This window comes from Sturnira hondurensis, unplaced genomic scaffold, assembly GCF_014824575.4.
Source record: "Sturnira hondurensis isolate 20B ecotype Veracruz unplaced genomic scaffold, ASM1482457v3 Scaffold0000022, whole genome shotgun sequence".
Taxonomy (NCBI): domain Eukaryota; kingdom Metazoa; phylum Chordata; class Mammalia; order Chiroptera; family Phyllostomidae; genus Sturnira; species Sturnira hondurensis.
Window position 1 is genome coordinate 1,734,360 of NW_028072653.1, and position 19,335 is coordinate 1,753,694.

At 43.1% G+C, this 19,335-nt stretch overlaps 1 protein-coding gene across 3 annotated transcripts in view; it reads left to right on the top strand.

Annotated features, from left to right (window-relative positions):
- Window positions 1-144: 144 nt before the first annotated feature.
- TTC1 (tetratricopeptide repeat domain 1) overlaps window positions 145-19,335 on the top strand; it is a 32,204-nt gene continuing 13,013 nt past the window's right edge. Inside the window, exons 1-2 of one of the 3 annotated variants that reach the window (XM_037058191.1) lie at window positions 145-232; window positions 2,326-2,685. In XM_037058191.1, coding sequence (XP_036914086.1) covers window positions 2,356-2,685 — 330 coding nt within the window. In that variant the 5' untranslated portion in view covers window positions 145-232; window positions 2,326-2,355. Of the gene's footprint in view, window positions 233-1,228; window positions 1,385-2,325; window positions 2,686-19,335 lie in introns of those variants that run through there. The other 2 variants (XM_037057421.1, XM_037056787.1) reach the window with 2 other exon arrangements.

Consider the following 19,335-nt stretch of genomic DNA (forward strand, 5'->3'; position numbering starts at 1 on the left):
CCTGTGTCCTAACGCGGAGTCTTGCCGCGGTGGTAACCGTCTTAACCCTAGGTGGTAACCGTCACTCGTGTTGCCGTCCGTACGGTGACGTCACGGCGTCGTTCCACTACATTTCCCAGGGTGCTCTGCCAACAGCGACGCCATTGGTCGGCGCCGACGGAAATGCACTTGACTGAACGGAAGTAAAAGGATCTCAGGCTAGGAAGGTGAAGAGGAGAGGAGCTGGGGACCTGTGAGTAAGCACCTGGGTCTTTTTATTTGGCAATGGGGGTCGCAGCCGGGGCACGAGTTGTTGGGAAGTGCGGGGAGGCCCTTATTCTGGGGCCTTCAACTCCTGCGTTCTTCCGGTAGGCCTGGGAGTGGGAAGAAGCAAAACATTGCTTGTGTCAGGGAAGTCTCCTTATTTAAGTGTTGCTGTTTTAAGTTTGGTTGGGACGAGCTGGGGGAAAAGTGGGCTCNTGAGACATGGCTAAAAAGTTTACAAGGCCTCTGTATCTGTCCATCCATTTGTGTGTGTCTGTGTATGATCGTACAGATATGTGGCCTTTCTCTACCTCTGGATGGTACTACCAAAGTTAATTTGTAAGAAGCTCTGTTCCATTGGTTTAAAGACAAATAAGCTCTATACAAATTAAGTATGTGCTCAGAAATACAGAAACCCAAAATTTTTTCAATTTTACATGGGATAATCCTTGGTACTAGTTTAACAAAAACAGTCATGTCTTAGAGTTCCCAATATTGAGTGTACTGCAAATGTACAGGTTTATCTGGGTTTACTAGTCAAATAAACTCATGTTACCTCTGTTACCAAATTCAACAACAAAAATAATGAGATGATAGTCAGCTGTTTAATGTCCAATCCAAAAGCAAGTGATTTAAATAAATTTAAATAAAGGTTTATAAGTTCAACTAAATAATGGATATTCACTAACATCCAAATCATTTCCAAGTAAAATAAACTTTCCCCCAAACTTTCTGAATATTTTCATAATGTCCTCTTGAAAGGCACACTTTGAAGACCATTAGAGGGGAAATTTTTATTTTTTGACAAGGTTTATGCTTCAGGATTCTTCTATACACTGCTAGCATAAGAGAGGTCGGAGTGAAGGAGTAAAAGAAACACCACAGACCCAGCCTTCCTCTACCTTTCTTCCTCTGTCCTAACGCGGAGTCTTGCCGCGGTGGTAACCGTCTTAACCCTAGGTGGTAACCGTCACTCGTGTTGCCGTCCGTACGGTGACGTCACGGCGTCGTTCCACTACATTTCCCAGGGTGCTCTGCCAACAGCGACGCCATTGGTCGGCGCCGACGGAAATGCACTTGACTGAACGGAAGTAAAAGGATCTCAGGCTAGGAAGGTGAAGAGGAGAGGTGCTGGGGACCTGTGAGTAAGCACCTGGGTCTTTTTATTTGGCAATGGGGGTCGCAGCCGGGGCACGAGTTGTTGGGAAGTGCGGGGAGGCCCTTATTCTGGGGCCTTCAACTCCTGCGTTCTTCCGGTAGGCCTGGGAGTGGGAAGAAGCAAAACATTGCTTGTGCCAGGGAAGTCTCCTTATTTAAGTGTTGCTGTTTTAAGTTTGGTTGGGACGAGCTGGGGGAAAAGTGGGCTCTTATCGCGACACAAAGGTCGTTGGCGTGGTTTTGCTGCGACCAGAGGGGTGGGGCTGTGACGGTGTGACTCAGCTTCTCGCACAGTGGTTCTCAGTTGGCAGCATATTAGCATCACCTGGGACGCCTTTTGAAAATACGGATGCCCTAACTCAACGCCAAACCAATAAATGAGAATTGTGGCGTCTAAGCTCTGGGCTAAAGCTTTCCAGGTGTTACGCTGTGCCTAATGTAATGTCTGATTTTAACCCCCACGGTAATCCTGATTTGGACCACCAGCGCCAGTATAACCGGCATGGGTTTATCTAACGGATTTGGGTGAAATTAACGATAACTGGGCACCCATTGCATTTCGAGCTCCATGAGAAACTTATTATTGACCTTGGTGTGGTGATGCTGGAAGGACGAGTATTTTCTTCCTGACAACCTAGCTGTTCATTTGAATAAAGATAGGGTCGTTTCGTTTATCTTGGCGTTTTAGCTTGTGCCTATTTCTTGCTGTCCCGACAAAATGCGAGCAGTGGAAGAGCAGTGGAAGTTAAAATCGGTCCCTTTTGTTTATAAGAATTTCTGAAAGGGATATCAGTTTGTCATTATTTATGGACTCATAATAACCTAGTATAATGAATTCTAATGAAGTTAGGGTGTGTTTTGAAACGTGATAGGATTGCTTTTGAAAATAAGCACCATTGCCAAACGTGTTTTCTCCTTTCCCAGAGCCATCTTCATCTCCCTCACTGATTCAGCATGGGGGAGAAGTCAGAAAATGGTGGCGTTCCAGAGGATCTGTTCAATGGTTTGAAAGTTACAGATCCCCAAGGAGCAGCGTGTGCTGTCCCTCCAGTTTCTCACCCCAAAGACCACCAGCCCCAGAGCAAGCTGCTCCGGGAGGCTGAGGCTCATCTGCAGGAGGAGCAGGGAGAAGAGGAGCACTTTCATGACTGCAGCGCCTCCTTTGAGGAGGAGCCAGGTGTGGACAGGGTTGAGGACAAACCTGATGATGGTGTGAACTCCTCTGAGCTCGATGAAGAATACCTGATGGAACTGGAGAAAAATATGCCAGATGAAGAGAAGCAGGTAAGTGGTTTATTTTTTATTTTTTATTTTTATTTTTTTTTACTTGTGCATGATCTGCCACAGAAACTGCTTTTTAAAGTGAGTAAATGTGGTTGGCCCTGTTGTAGACCGCTTCATCTGTGGTTAAGAATAACTTGCCCATCTGTATCTTTATTGCCTTAGTAGGGATACATCTGAGATAAATCAATAGCATGGTAAGGAAGCAAAGAATGTGTCTGCTTAGCAAAATTACCATTTATTTTTCCATGGACTTTGATTTTTAATTATATTTTATATAATTTATTTTATATAATATAAATTATATTTTATGTAATCATATAATTTTAATATAATTATTATATAACTATATAATTATACTGTCACAATTTTTCCGCCTTAATCCCCCTCCACCCCCCAACCCTCTGGCGTCCTCTCAGTTCATGTCCATGGGTTGTACATGTAAGTTCTTTGAGTCCTCTGCTTCCTATACCATTTTTGACCTCTCCCCATGTATTTGATGCCTACGGATTATGCTTCTTTTTCCCTGTACCTTTCCCCCCATTTCTCCCCTCCCCACTGAAAACCCTCCATGTGATGTCCATTTCTCTGATTTTTGTTCCTGGTCTAGTTGTTTGCTTAGTTTTTGTTTTTGTTGCCTTCTTTTATTTTTTTTAAGTTCATTTGTTGATAGTTGTCATTTTACTGTTCATGTTTTTGATCTTCCTTTTCTTAGGTAAGTCCCTTTAATGTTTCATACAATAATGGCTTAGTGATGATGAACTCCTTTAACTGGACTTTATTTGGAAAGCACTTTATCTGTCCTTCCATTCTAAATGATAGCTTTGCTGGATAGAGTAATCTTGGATGGAGGTCCTTGCCTTTCATGACTTCAAATACTTCTTTCCAGCCCCTTCTTGCCTGTAAGGTTTTTTTTTGGGGGGGGGGGAGTTGTTTGTTTGTTGTTGTTTTTTATTCAATAAATTAGCTGATAGCCTTATAGGAACTCCTTTGTAGATAACTCTTTCCTTCCCTCTTGCTGCTTTTAAGATTGTCTCTTTGTCTTTAATCTTGGATAACTTAATCATGATGTACCTTGGTGTGTTCCTCTTTGGGTTCAACTTCTTCGGGACTCTCTAGGCTTCCTGAAAGTCTTACTTCCTTCACCAGGTTGGGGAAGTTCTCCTTTATTATTTGTTCAAATAAGTGTTCAATTTCTTGTTCTCTTTCTGGCACCCCTATAATTCGGATATTGGAATGTTTCAGGTTGTCCTAGAGATTCCTTAGCCTCTCTTCATTTTTTTGGATTCTTGTTTCTTCATTCTCTTCTGATTGGATGTTTATTTCTTCATTTTGTTCCAAATTGTTGCTTTGAGACCTGGTTTCCTTCCTGTCACTGTTGGTTCCCTGAATATTTTGCTTTATTTCATTTTAGATATCTTTCATTCTTTCATTTTTTCAGTCAGACTCAACTGGTTCTGTGAGCATTTTGATTATCAGAGCTTTAAATTCTCCATCAGATAGGTTGGCTGTCTCCTCCTTGCCTAGCTCTCTTTCTGAGGTTTTGCATTGTTCTTTCATTTGAGCCATATTTCTTTGCTCAGGGCCCCTGATAAATTGTAAAGGGGCGGGCCCTGAGCAGGGCAACCCTCCTTGCTGTGCTGGGTGCTGCCTGTGGGCACTGCCTGTGGGGGAGGGGCCAGAGAGGTAACCGTGGTCGCCTGCTCTTCTCTAGCACACTTTCCAATGAACTCTCATGTGAGACTGGGAGATTCTCCCACCATGTTGGCCGCCGTAATCCATAGGCACCTCTGAGTCTCAGTTTCCCCTTAGGTCAGCCCCTTCTGTGCAGCCAGCACTGCCCTTGTGGCCTGCTGCCTTACTGGTCTGGTTGTTCTGTTTGACTGTTTCTTTAATTCCATGGTTGTCAGAGTTCCGTGCAGTTTGATTTTTCTGGCACTTGTGGTTATTTATTGATTTTTAGATTGTTTTTTTCCTCCTTTTGGTTGTGCGAGGAAGCAAAGGGTTTCTATCTACGCCTCCATCTTGGCCGGAACTCTGACTTTGATTTCATATGTTCATCTTGTATAATTATTTTCTAGCTTGTATATATATACCTTTTCTGCTTTTTTGAGACCTCATCTATGGTTGGCTGCTGAAAATCACGTAATGGACATTGTTTTGTCAGACTTCAGAATGAGGGAATGCTGCCTGTTTATGTTAGTCCCTTGTTAGCAAAAAATGACTGCCTGGATATCCTGGTGGTGGTTTGGCTACAGAGAGGAGTGACTGGGGTTTGTATCAGTTATACAGCCTTCTCAAGGACCAGAATTGTGTGTGGTAGAAGCTATAGTTTTTTAAGTACCTAGAATGTGCCTGCTGTTGAGCTTAAAATGTTAGTTGTGTTTTCATTGTGTCTTACCAACACGCCTTATGAAACATACTATTCTGTTAGCATTCCTTGAGAGAACCATTCGGAGTGGTAAAGTAACTTGCCGAAGATCACACAGCTGATAACTGGCAGGACTGATTCTAAAGCCCAGATTTGCGTGATTCCAGAGCCAAAGGAAATATAATGTAGAGTTTAATAACAAAATTAGCTGTTTTCTTACAAAGCTGATACACTAGAGAATGTACACCTTCCTGCTTCTTTGTCTCTGGGCCTCATCCTTCGCTAGGCAAACTTTCTCTTGGAGACAGAAGTCTTGGTGCCCTACCCGAGTCCCTCTGATCTCACAAGCAAGGTCATTTGAAGAGTCACCATAATGTCTCAGCTTATGTGCGGAGAACTTGAACGAGATTTGCAGCTTAGCCTCTGAAGATGCTGCTGCGCAGAACGGGTTGTGACGGATTGGTAATGGGCTGGGGTAGTAAACGCGCAGCCGCAGTGGGAGTGGGCAGGTAGCAGGAGATGAGAGGAGCGTCTTCTCTTTGTCTCTCGTTAGGCACTTGTCGTTATTAAATCTGTGGGTTTCAACATGCTCGTGTTAGCTTTTGTGCTAGTTGTGTGCCACCAGAAGAGGAGGGCAAAGGGCAAAAATGAGCCGAGTTCAGAAACTTAACTCAGCAGAAGTGACTTGGAAGATTAAATCAGTGTTTTAACAGCAGGGAAATGATTTTCCAGAAAGTGTTTGGCTTAGTTTTCCTATCTTTGGTGCAGGCTTTTTAGAAAAATTTTAAAATGGTAGCAAAGCTTTTCTGATGCCTTAATATATTTTGCTGATATTGCAGTGAATTTTCTACAGTGCCATTGGTTTCACAGTCGAGTGGTGTGGCTCAGGTGTTACACACGCTCTGCACCCCATTCCCAATTTAACAAAACTTCGTGTGTCTCCCTGCCAGGAAGTGACATTTGAAGTTCCAGAAATATTTAAAAGTATTTTTATTGCCCATCAACTAAATATTCTGAACAACACAATACTTTTTAAACTTTACAAGTTACATAGAGTGAAACTGTTTCTGTTCTAATGTGTGCAGTTCATTGAGTTTTGATACTTGCGTGCACCTGTGTAACTCACACCCTGTCAGGAAAGAGAACACTTCCATCCGGCCAGAGACTCCCTTTGTGCATTTGCCCATTCATTCCTCTCCCAACCCAGGGACCACTGTTCTGGTTCCTGGCCCATGGGTTGGTTTTTCCTGTTCCAGACTTTTCTGTAAATGTAATCACTTTTAAAATATAAACGTTTGTAACAATATCCCCTGCAGTGATAGCCATTGCTATTTCAAAGAGAGTGTAAGCCATCAACTCCACTGTAAGAAAACACCCGTGAGAATGCAGACTGCCTTTTGCTAGCTGGGGTGCTCTCTGTCGGCTCTTTTCCTGCTGTCCTGATAAATGTCTGTGTGAAGAGCTCGTTGGGAAACCAGAGAAACAGGAAGTGCTACACATGGTTAGGTTGTACGGGTCATTGGGAACAGGGTATCCTTCAACTTGACTCTTAAAATAGACAAAGTTTAGATAATTCAGCAACAAAAATAAGCACAAATGGCCAACAAATGTGAAAAGACTTTAGCTTTTCTAATAATGTAAATGTAAATTAAACCGTATGTCTCATCTGTCAGAACATTGATCTGATACTGACAAAAAGTGGATGTAGGAACTCACGCTGGGAGTTTATGTTGCTACATCATTTTTATGGGCTACAGGGAACACATTTTTATGTGAACTTTTCCATAAACCAGGGCCAGCAGTAGAACCTTCTGCAGTGCCAAGAATGCTCTGCATTTTCACCGTCCAGCAGGGTAGCCCCTGGCCTTCGGCTACCATATTTCCACAGTCATCTGGCGGGCGAGCGCTGGCAATGTGACTCGTACGGCTGAGAGGCTGAAATTTTAGATGTTTTATTTTAGATCATTTAAATAGTCGCGTGTGGCTAGCGAGTACTGCGTTGGACAGAACAACTTTAGACCTCTGATTCCCTTCTAGTCATTTAGGAAGTTACCAGAAACGTGCACACACATTTATAGGAAGATGTGTTGCAGCATCGAAATTTGGAAAACTAGAAATAATGTTAAGTAGAGGGTATTACTTTAAATATATTTGGCATTTTGATGCAGTAGTGTACACTGAACTCATTAAAAAGGAGTTGAGTCATGGCAATGACATAGAAAAATACCTGTAACGTAGTGTTAAATGAATTAAGCAGATGTGATGATATGATTTGTAATAAATTTATAACTGGTGTTTTTCCAGTTCATAGCACAGAGTACCTACAGCCCTTGGAATTTCCTAAGTGAGAAGAGGTAACAGTGTATTTTATTCCTAACAGTCTCCTTTCAGCCACATCTAACTTGATGTCAGCAAGTTGACTGTTGAGGTACTGGTTGCCAGTTGGGAGCTTTCGGCCCCACCCCACCCCTTAGGAGGGAAAGGGGCTGGAGGTTGAGTTAATCCCCAATGAGCGATGATTTGGTCAGTCATTCTGACCTAATAAAGATTCCATTATGACTCCAAAAGGAGGGAGTTCAGAGAGCAGAGTTGATAAACCCTTGAGGGCGCTAGGAAGGTGACCCACCCAGGGGCATGTATGGCCTCTTCCTGTGTATCTTGCCCTATGTGTCCCGCTCACCTGGCTGTTCCTGAGTTGTATCCTTTATACTAAACCAGTAGCTATTAAGGCCATTGTTTTCCTGAGTTCTGTGAGCCACTCTAGCAAATTAATTGGTTTTGTGGAACTGTGGCCACACTGAGGAGACAGAGCCAGATGACACGGGTGACTGATCTCCCAAAGCGAAGTGGTGACCTAACCGGTGTGCTGGCTGCATCCGACATCACAGGGTAGTTCACTGATAGTACGTTTAACCCTCCCCTGGGCTCTAAAAAGGGCTTATTTGGGGGGCAGACTTTAAGCAGTACCAAAATGAGGAAATGTATCGCTATTAAATTGAGTTTTGGGGAAATAGACTTTTTGGGTTAAGAAACAAGGAAGTGTTGTCAAGATTAATCCTCAAAGATCCATCATCTTTTCTCATAAGAAAACCTTTCTGATCAGACTTAGTAGGAGTCAGGTTCTGACCACAGCTTAAATCCAGAGATCCTCCCTCCAGACTTCCTGACGGGCTTCTAAAGGTGATTTGTGGAAAGAACAGAGTGTCTGTACGTGGAGTGGAAGTGATGTCTGGTTTCACACAAAACTCGAGCTTTTGCTTATTTTTAATGATGAAGAATTCCCTTTCAGAATAATTTGCAAGGCTGCTGTCCCTAGCCCTGTCGGTGTGGTGTTTTCTCATCCCGCCTGCACTGTACTAAAGTGAGTTTTGTTGCAAGTGCCTCCACTTTCCAGCCCTTTAACAAGTATGTGCCTTTTTAAATCTGTCCTTTTACCCAGATGCAATTGATCTCTGGGCGACTGACTGTTTGACTTAAAAGTTTCTGCTGTTTTATCTCGTAGCAATTACTCTACAAAGCTGCAGTGGGCAGCAGAGAGCCGCTTACAGGTTTACAACATGGACATTGCTGATGTTAACCTCTAGGCTTTTTCCCTGTTGTCTATTAAACACAAGCTCACTGCAGGATTATTTAAGAGAATATTTTTAAATATATTTAATGCCAGTTCTTATCACTTAATAACGGTAGAAGTCATACATGCTTGTAAGTGCCAAGTCAAGTCACTGACCCGGAGTCCAGGGAATGTTCCCCGTCAGCCACTGCACTGAGAGGTCTGTGGTGGGGAGTGTGGCTTTGGGACTGCAGAGGATTGGAGGCCCACCTTCAGACATTTTGCCAGGTTGTACCAGGATTGAAAGTTGTATCGATTGGAGTTCTCTAGGATTTTTTGAGTACAGTCAGAAAGCCATTTCTACACACTGAGGTCAAAGTAGAATTTACCTATGTGTTTTTCCTAGTACTTGTATGATTTCACTTTTTACATTTAGCTTTCCAATTCACTTGGAGTTTATTCTTGTGTATGGCGTTACATACAGCTCTAATTTTACCCTTTTCCAAATGACCAAGTTGTCCCAGACCATTTTTAAAAGTCGTCTTTGCCTCAGAAATCTAATTAAATTTTAATATCATCTAAGACCAAGTCTCAGCTGTACTTGTTTATCAGATTATCATTTAAGGCCTAACTTAGTTTATAATGGCACTATTATCAAAATAAAGAACTTTGTTCAGACTCAGATTGGATCGCCATTCAGATGTGAGTAATGATAAAATTTAAAAATAACTGGGGAATTGAAAAGTTTAAGAAGTAGAGAAACAGACATCCAGTCAAGAGGGAGGCATAGGTAAACACACCTCGCCTCCATGCATAACCATAGCAAAAAATAAAACCAGACTACAAAATAAGTGTCATCCACAGTTGTCAGAAACTGAGCTGTGTGTGTGGAAGTCTGACAACCAAGGATTTAAAGAAGCCACACTCATCCAGACCGATAGGAGGAGCAGGGAGGTGGAGAGGTGTGGGGACAGGAACAGGCGGTCCCACAGCCACATGTGGTAGATAAAAATTGGGAGGGATACCTCAGGAGTGAGGGGTCCCAGCCCCAGACCAGACCACCCAGGCCAGGGTTCCGGTGTCAGGAAGATAAGTCCCCATAGCTTCTGGCTGTTAAAACTAGTGGGGGTTGGGGTGGCAGAAGAAACCACAGGATTCTCCAGAGACTCCTCTTGAAGGGCTCACAACAGACTTAGGACTCAGTTGACTCACCCACTCTGGGGTTCAGCATCAGGGCACCAGCAGCATATGGGGAGAAGGTGAAGTGACTGGCATCAAGGTGAGTACCAGGAGACATCTTCCTCCTGGGCAGAGCTGCAGAGGCCAGAGGCATTGTCCCCTCTCTGAGCCCTCTGCCACGGAGTGGCAAAGTAGGGACACATTCGGGACACCCAGTGACACGCGAAGGCTCTGCCCCGTACAGCTTAACAGGTGTGCTGGTGTACAACAGGCCACACTACTAAGACAAGAAGTCAAAGCAGCTCTACCTCATACACAAACACACACAAGAAGGCTGCCAAATTGAGAGGACAAAGACGTGTGGCCCGAATGAAAGACCAGAACAAAAAATTCCAGAAAAAGAACTAAGTGAAATGGAGATAAGCAACCTGTCAGATGCTCAATTCAAAACACTGGTTATCAGGATGCTCCAGGAATTCATTGGATATTTCAGTGGCATAGAAAAGACTCAAGCAGAAATGAAAGGTTGCATTAAGTGAAATAAAGAAAAATCTATAAGGGAACCACTAGTGGAGGGGATGAAGCCGAGAATCAAATCAATGATTTGGAACACAAGGTAGGAAAAAATATTTAATCAGAACATCAAAAAGAAAAAAATACTTAAAAAATAGGTTAGGCCTAGGACCTCAGGTACATCTTTAAATGTACCTGAATCTGAAATGTACCAACATCTGAATCATAGGGGTGCCAGAAGGAGAAGAGGAAGAGCAAGAAATTGAAAACTTACTTGAAAAAATAATGAAAGAAAACTTCCCTAATTTGGTGAAAGAAATAGACATACAAGTCCAGGAAGCACAGAGAGTCCCAAAGAAGTTAGACCCAAAGAGGACCATACCAGATACATCATAATTAAAATGCCAAAGGTTAAAGATAAAAAGAGAATCTTAAAAGCAGCAAGAGAGAAGCAGATAGTTACCTACAAAGGAGTTCCCGTAAGACTGTCAGCTGATTTCTCAAAAGAAACTTTACAGGCTAGAAAGACTGGCAAGAAATATTCAGAGTGATGGAAAGCAAGGACCTACAACCTAGATTACTCTATTCAGCAAAGCTGTCATTTAGAATGGAAGAGCAGATGAAGTGCTTCCCAGACAAGGTAATGCTTAAGGAGTTCATTGTCACCAAGCCATTATTACATGAAATACTCAAAGGAATTATATAAGAAAAAAAGATCAAAATGATGAACATTAAAATGGCAATAAATTCATAAGTAATTGAGTTCTTCAGTAATTGAATCCAAATAACAATTGAATCCAAACTAAGCTAACAAGCAGAACAGGACCAGAGTCATAGATAGGGAGATTATTTGGAGGGTTGTCAGCTGAGGGGGAATGCACAGAATGGGGGAAAAGGTACAGGGAGTGAGAAGCATAAATGGTAGGTACAAAATAGGGAGATGTTAAGAACAGTATAGGAAATGGAGAAGCCAAAGAACCTACATGCATCACCCATGGACATGAACTAAGGGGAGGGGAGATTGCTGGAGGGAATGGATACTGGGAAGAGGTGGGCAAAGGGGAAAATTGGGACAACTGTAATAGCATAATCAATAAAACGCATGTGTATTTAAAAAGACTTATTTCCAAAGAGACAGGAATGGAGGGAGAAAGAAAGAGAGGGCGAGAAACATCAATCTGTGAGAGATGAATTGTTGCTTCTCGCACTCCCCAACTGGAGTCCTGGCCCACAACCTAGACATGTGCCCCGGTGGGGAATTGAACCAGTGATCCTTTGGATTGGAGTGCAGTACTCAATCCACTGAGCCATACCAGCCAGGGCACAATAAAATGTATTTTTTTTAAAATAGAGAAACATACTCTTGAATGGTTTTTTTGTAATAGAGTTTTTCAGAGTTCTTTCATCTTTAAGTACAGTTTCCTGTGTAATGCAAAATTTTTTCACCCTGTGGCCCGAGAAACTCATTCCCTGGAAATAAATTACCTTTCTTTAGAACAGTGAAGCATGTAACTCTGTACTTACCTTTTACAGCAATTTCTGTGCCTTACTCTTGAGATTTTAGTTCCATACTTTGGAAGACAGTGAGTCGTCTTGTGGTTAAGATCATGAAAGCTTAGACACATCTGTCCTAACCATCATTTAACTTGGGATAATAATAGTACCAGCCTCATGAAGTCCTAAGGATTAAATGGTTAGCCCATAAAAGGAACCAGAAGGTATTAGCTGTAGCTGTTAAGTCGTAATTCAACACTGAATATAGACTGTAAAATACCTGTAGGGGTCTGGAATCTCTAAGATCTCTTAAAAGTCGTTTTTGAACACATTACCCCCAAGGTGTCAAGCATAAGTGAATTCTACAACATTTTAGAAGTATGCTAACCTCAGTCAATTGTCCATAAATTATCCTTCAACTTAAGAAAAACAAATTGGAGTTTTGGTTGTGGCTGTTGGGTACAGGATGTGGGAGATAAGCGTTTTGAACTTGAAAGGGGCAGGTGAGAAGCTTCTGAGGTTCTAACAATTTGTTCTGTTTCTTTTTCAGTAGTAGTTGTGCAGATGAATGTTTCACAGCAGTGTGTTAAGCTGTACCTTGTTTTGTGTGTATTTCTACATGTGTTTGTCTAATTTTATCAATTTCTGAGAGTGGGGTATTGAAATCTCTAACAATTGATGTTGGGTTGTCTCTTTGGAAGAAAAACAAGGGCATTCCTTGCATAAGCAAAAAAAATGGAATGAAGACTAAGCACACTGAGTTAGAGAGATCAGACTGTTGATAAGAGAGGACTTGTTTGTGTAGGGTAGTAAGAGGGGTTAAGGTTGAATAGGCTGAACATTTGATGTCATATAAAGAACAAGAGATTTTTAACCTGGAAGTTCTTACCCGTAAAATGGATACCTGAATACTTCCATGCCCACCTCTTAGAATTGTATTAAAAAGCAAATAAGCTAATAATGTATGTGACAGCGAATTTTAAGCAGTGAAATGCTATGCTGGTATAAGTTATATTGAACTGACTGCCAGGCTGAAAAGTCTGTGGTTGTGGTAACGTTGACACACTCCATGTAACCCTGCCCGGCATAGCTCAGTTGGTTGAGCATCATCCCACTGCATGAAGGGTCACCACTCCAGGTCCTGGTCAGGGCGCAGGCCTGGGTTGCACCTGTCCTGGTTGCCTGGTTGGAGGTGAAGAGACAACCGATCGATGTTTCCCTCCCACTTTCCCTCTCTTCCCCTCTCCGTAGAAATAAACTAGTAAAATTTCTCTCCCCTCTCCCTCTCCCCCCATATGTATAATCTCCCATTTATCAAGGGCACTGTCTGGGGTTTCCCTTGACACTGCCAGTGATGATTTTGCAATGCAGAACATCGCTGTTTCCCCCGGATTTTCAGAGATGGGGGAGGAGTGAGGAGTAAAGAGCCCTGTCAAGTTCCCGGGTTCCCATTGTTATGGAAGTAGGATTCTAGAGCAGATGGCTCCCTGCGAGGCCTCCCTGGGATGTGTGGAAAGGCATCGCTCGAGGCCTGTGAGAGGCTCTAACCTTGTCAGACCAGCGCCTGGGCAGGTCTGCACCTGATGGTGCTGCAGAAAGTCGGCGCTCCCTTACGTGTGACTGCACTTAGCGTGGTCCGTAGGGCTTCACTGTAAAGTCTGTCCTTGAATTCCAGTAACATTACGCAGTGTGCATGCCGTCCTTTGGAGAAAGACTATGTTCCAGCAGCAGAATAAACCCTAGTCTTTGCACTGGGATCAAGTTAGTCTCTTGGCACAGCTGGGAGATAGTGCAGCTTTCTCTTCAAAGTGCTATTTTTAGCTGTTTCCAAGGAGATGTTCAGCATGATATTGATAATTGCATTAAACCTCAATTTACACAATCTGTGGAAGCAGCAGCTCCTCTCCAGTGTTTAGTGCTTCATGTGTCACTGAGTTGTAATTGATCAGCCGAAAAAATAAAATGCCTTCCTGAGAATAATTGGCCTTAGAACTATGTCCTAGAGCCCTTCCTTCTCTTTGCCAGTTCAACTTTCAGTCCTAGTTAATAAAAGATACCGGGACCTGGCTTGGACTGGCTGCTCAGGTTCGCCCGTAAACAGCAATTCCCCCTGGGTGCACCTTGGATCTGGGCTTTGCCCACTGGGGTCTTGATGTTCCAAATGTACCAGAGAATGGTGAAACCCCTCGCACTCATGCACTCACACACACTTCACAAGAGCCTGCCCTGGCAGACTGAGGGGTCATCTGTGGCCGCAGAACACTGTGATGAGCAGCCCCTGGGGAACAGATTACAGACGAAAAGAGTCTTAAATTAGAGTCAAAGGAGAAGAGATTGAAATTTCTTAAAAGATAGACCTCAGACTTTATTAACTTGATGAGTTGCTTTTCTCCAAAGAATTTTTGTTTTTGAAATAACTTTAAAAAAAATATTAAAGCTCTTTAAGGCCTGTGGTGCATTTATTCATGAGATCATCTGGCTTTCTCTTTTAACTCAGTAAAATGGTACCTTGCATTGGAACCAACTTTTCATTTCGCTACCAAAACTTTATTGGTGATGCATTAAATGTGTATGAATTTAAGATTAGTGGATGTGTTCCCTAATATTTATAGGGTTTTATTTTTTACCTTAATTGAAGTTGTTTGTAATTTTAAAATTAAATGTACCAGGGTAACTGGTTAATAGCATAAATGTTATATTCCAGATGTGCACCACTGTAACCAACACCCGCACACTCGTGTGTTTGCCACTGCAAGCCTAGTCCCCTCCCGTGCCTTTGGCCCCTCTACCCACTTGGCCCTGCCTGTCTGCGGACCACCGTTCTGTGGTCTGTGAGTGTGAGTGCGTTTTGTTTGCCCATTTGTTGCTTTTTGTTATATCCCGCCTATGAATGAAATCATACAGTTTCTGGTTTTTTCCCTGTGACTTATTTCACTTAGCATAATACTCTTCAGGTCTATCCATGTTGTTGCAAAGAGCAGTATTTCATCTTTCATGCCTGAGTGTTTTTCATTGTACATGTGCACCACATCTTCTTCGTCCACTCACCTGTCGGGGGGCACTTAGGTTGTTTCCATGTCTCGGCTATAGTAAATCATGTTGCGGTGGACACCGGGGTACATACATCTTGCTGAATAAGCGTTACTCAGATTTTAGGGGTAGATACCCACAAGCTTGCTGCATCACATTGTAATTCTATACTTAAGTTTTTGAGGACCCTCATACTGTTCTCCACAGTGGCTGCACCAGTTTACATTCCCACTGGCAGTGTAAGGAGGTTCCCTTCTCTCCACATCCTTCCTAGCACTGATTTGTCTTTTTGTGAACTTCTGTTCTCACAAATGTGAGGTGATATCTTACTGTGGTTTTGATTTGCATTTCTTAAATAACTAGCGATCTTGAACATCTTTCATATATCTGTTGGCCATCTGTGTATCTACCTTAGGAAAAGGTTTGGGTGCTCAGTGTTGGGAACCCCTCTGTTTGGTTTTGGGAGTTGTAACTGTCCCCCATGGCTAAGGCTGAGTGAGCGACCTCCGGAATGCAAGCCACTGAGGAGACAAAGCTTGTCCCCTGCCCCCAATGCTTGGTTGGTTAGTCTAGGATGGGTACGACCCCTCAGAGGAGGGGCAACCCAAGCCAGACATGATCACTTGGGAGGCCATCATAGAAGGACTGGGGGGTGGCTGCAACAAAGAGGGAGTGACGGACCCTCACCCCCCACCCCTGCCCCACCCGGCTATTCTGACATAGCCCGAGTCCCCATTTCCGTCTGGAAGAAGCGCTTCCTGACTCTAATCCACTTGAGCCTAAAAACCTATGGTGGGGAAGGTGGTGCAGCCTTTTGCTAGAGCGGGATCCGGGGTATTCAGGCCTGAGAAAATATGTAAAATCCTGTACAACCTGCTTTGTTTAGAATGCTCTCATTTAAATGATAAGGGTCCAAGCAAGAAGTTTGTTCCTCAAAGTTTTATGGCTCTTTAGCTATCTGGCCCTGACTGAGAATAAGTCCTCATAGTTCTTTAAATGCTATCTATTGTTTAATTGTTACCTGTATTCTTGTGCAAATGAACCCAATGAAAGCCCCTTGAAGAAGGGGCTCTTGGCCTTTCTCCTCGGAGAGATTGGCCACCTCTCCTCCCCAAGCAGATCATGTCTTGGTAGTTTCACTTTCATCTGTGGCAGATGGGGTGGGGGGTACTTTGCAGGCAAACTCGCCCCCACGGGCTCAGCCTATTTTTTAACTGGACTGTGGTTGGTTGGCTGGTTTGTTTGTTGTCATTAAGTTGTATGAGTTTTCTAGCCCTGGCTGGTGTAGCTCAGTGGATTGAGCGCAGGCCTGCGAATCAGAGGATCGCGGTTCAATTCCCAGTCAGGGCACATGCCTGGGTTGTAGTCCAGTTCCCTGCAGGCCAACTCCCAGCAGGGGACCCACAAAAGGCAACCATACATTGATGTTTCTCTCCCTCTCTCCTTCCCCTCTAAAGATAAATAAATAAATAAAATCTTTTAAAAAAAAGTTGTATGAGTTTTCTAAAAGTATTTAGATGGCAACCCTTATCAGACATTCAATTTGCAAATCTTTAGTCCCATTCAGTAGGTTGTTTCTTCATTTTGTTAATTGTTTCCTTTGCCGTGCAGACGCTTTTTCGTTGGATGTAGACCCGCTTTTTTTTTTTTTTTGCCTTTGTTGCCTTTGCTTTTGGTGATAGATTCAGAAAATCAACACCGAGACCTCTGTTAAGGAGCTTACTGCCTGTGTTTTCCTCTGGCAGTTCTGTGAATTCAGGTGTAGCATTCAGGTCTTTAGTGCATTTTGCGCTGATTTTTGTGTGAGGTAGTGGTCTGGTTTTATTCTTTTGCGTGAAGCTGTCTAGTTTTCCCAGCACCATTTTTTTAAAGACAACTTAATGGGGTTTTGTTTGTTTGTTTGTTTGTTTAAGACTTTATTTATTTCTAGAGAAGGGGAAAGGAAGAAGGAAACATCAATGTGTGGTTGCCTCTCGTGTGCCCCCCACTGGGGACCTGGCCTGCAACCCAGGCATGTGCCCTGACTGGGAACCCAACTGGCAACCCTTTGCTTTGTAGACCGGCACTCAGTCCACTGAGCCACACCAGCCAGGGGTCCCAGCGCCATTTATCAAAGATACTGTCCCTTCCCTATTGTACATTCTTGGTTCCTTTGTCATAAATTAATTGACCGTGTATGCCTTGGTTCATTTCTGGCCTCTACTCTGTTCCATTGACCTATGGTGTCTTTTATGCCAGTACTGTATGGTTTTAGTACTTACCATAGCCTTGTAATAAAGTTTGAAATTAGACAGCATGATGCCTCCAGCTTTTTCTTTCTCAATTTTGCTTTGGCTATTCAGGGTTGAGATAACTTTTAATTAATTAGATTTATTGCAGGGTTTCTTGGTTTATACATCCAACACCCCTTCATACTTAGAGGAATTCTCCTCTGTTGTAAGCTTGCTGAGTGACAGTACCCCATCTCCCTCATTCCATTCTCTGACAACCAAGGTGTGTGACCTGCACTTGGCTCATTTGATGCTTCTGATCAACACTGAACGTGGGGCAAAGAAAGGGGAATGGTTAGGATTCATTTGCTACTATTACAAGCCTGACTTGGCTGGATTCTTCCACTAAAAGACGCTTAATGTCTCCTTGCATCTTGACTTGATCGAGCTGCATTGAGTCTTGCCTGTTTTCTAAGCTTATGCCTTAGGCCTCTCATTGATTCTGTAAGCACCTCATATCTCCCCAGTAAATCTGCCCCTTTAAAATATTTTGGCTCAGATAATATTTTTGCTTACATCCAAAAACCCTAATCAATACGGCAGAGAACACTGTAACCCAAGCACCTCCCCCCCAGGTGGGACCGCCTAAGTATGGCCACATTCTTGTTTTTGAGTCCCACCACCACCTCCCGTTTTACTTTTTCTCCGCGCCCTTAGAGTGGCCCTTCTTCAGGTGTGTTATATCTTAAAATGAATTATTTTATCTGCTGTCATATGACACATAGTAGATACCATAAGAATTTGATTCAGTCTATTCCTCCGTTTTAGTTTCTGTATTAAAATTCATCAAGTGCTCTGTTTCATACAGAGTACAGTAATAAGGCATTCGGGAAGCACCCGAAAGCATATTTACGAATCCCCAAAGACATAATATTTTTACTTTGGTTCCTAATCTTAAGAGTACCAGTTGTTTAGGCTCCAGGCTTCTCCTGTGCATCCAATACCCTGCTAACTGTATTTCCTCCCTTTGAAGTTTGCGTTTAGTCAGAAGCTTCAAGTGTGGAGGAAGCGACAAACGGTGCCCGCCTGCCGGTTCTGCTTGTGCCGTGCTGCACAGACAGCGGGGCTCAGGGCGCATGGAGATGCCGCACGTGTCGTCTTTGCTCTTCGGTCACGTTCCCTCTGTCTGAGTGTGGTGGGTGGGTGCGTGGCCACCTGCGCGAGTTTCTGAGCTGTTAGAAGAACTGAGGAAAGGGAGATTCGTCTATCTGGGTGTCCTCAAATTTCCTTGTGTTCTCCTGCTAACAGCATATTGCCCTGACCCTGCAGATGAGGTGTGTCCACCCATAATGCACTCTGCCATCATATACCTGTGCCACCTTCATGACATAAACCACAACTGTAGCTAAATAAATATAAGTGATTTATTATACAGAAGAATTATAGATCATATTTACAGAGCCCTTACTTGCTAGTCACTGTATTGGGAGCTTTACAAGTCTATCCAGAAACAGACCAGCCATTGTAATATAACAAGAACTATTTGCTCCACATTGATGTAACCTGGCAGCCAAGGAGAGTGGACTGGAATGCTCATGCATGGACAGTGATGACTTCACTCTACTAGTCAGTGGGGTCAGTAGATGATGTTGAGTGAGCATGTGTACTGTGTGGCTGTTGCATTCTAAATGACTGAGCAAGTAGAACAATGAATCTGCATCCAGTTTTGTGTTAAAGCTTGAACATTCCTCTGTGGAAACTATTTGGATGATTCAGAAGGTCGCAGCTATGGGCAGCTGGTGATGGGCAGCTTCATCATGACAGCACATCTGCTTACACATCAGATCTTCTGCAGAGTGTTTTGGTGAAACATCAAATCACTCAGGCGACTCAGCCCCCCTACAGCCTGGATTTGGTGCCCTGCAACTTCTGGCTTTTCCCAAAACTAAAATCACCTTTGAAAGGGAAGAGATTTCAGACCAGTGATAAGATTCAGCAAAATATGACAGGGCAGCTGATGGTGGCTGGCCAAACTGTGTAAGATCCCAAGGTGCCTACTTTTTGAAGGGCACTGAGGCATCATTGTCCTGTGTACAGTGTTTCTTATATCTTCTTCAATAAATGTCTCTATTTTTTGTATTACATGGCCGGATACTTTCCAGATGGACCTCATCATGTGTACATTATTACATTTATCCATAAGTGTATTAAATCACTTATCTTCACTTTTTAGAAGAAGAAAATAAGGCTCAGGAAGATCTGGAAGTTGTCCAAGATCATGTGATTAATAAGTAGCAGATACAGAA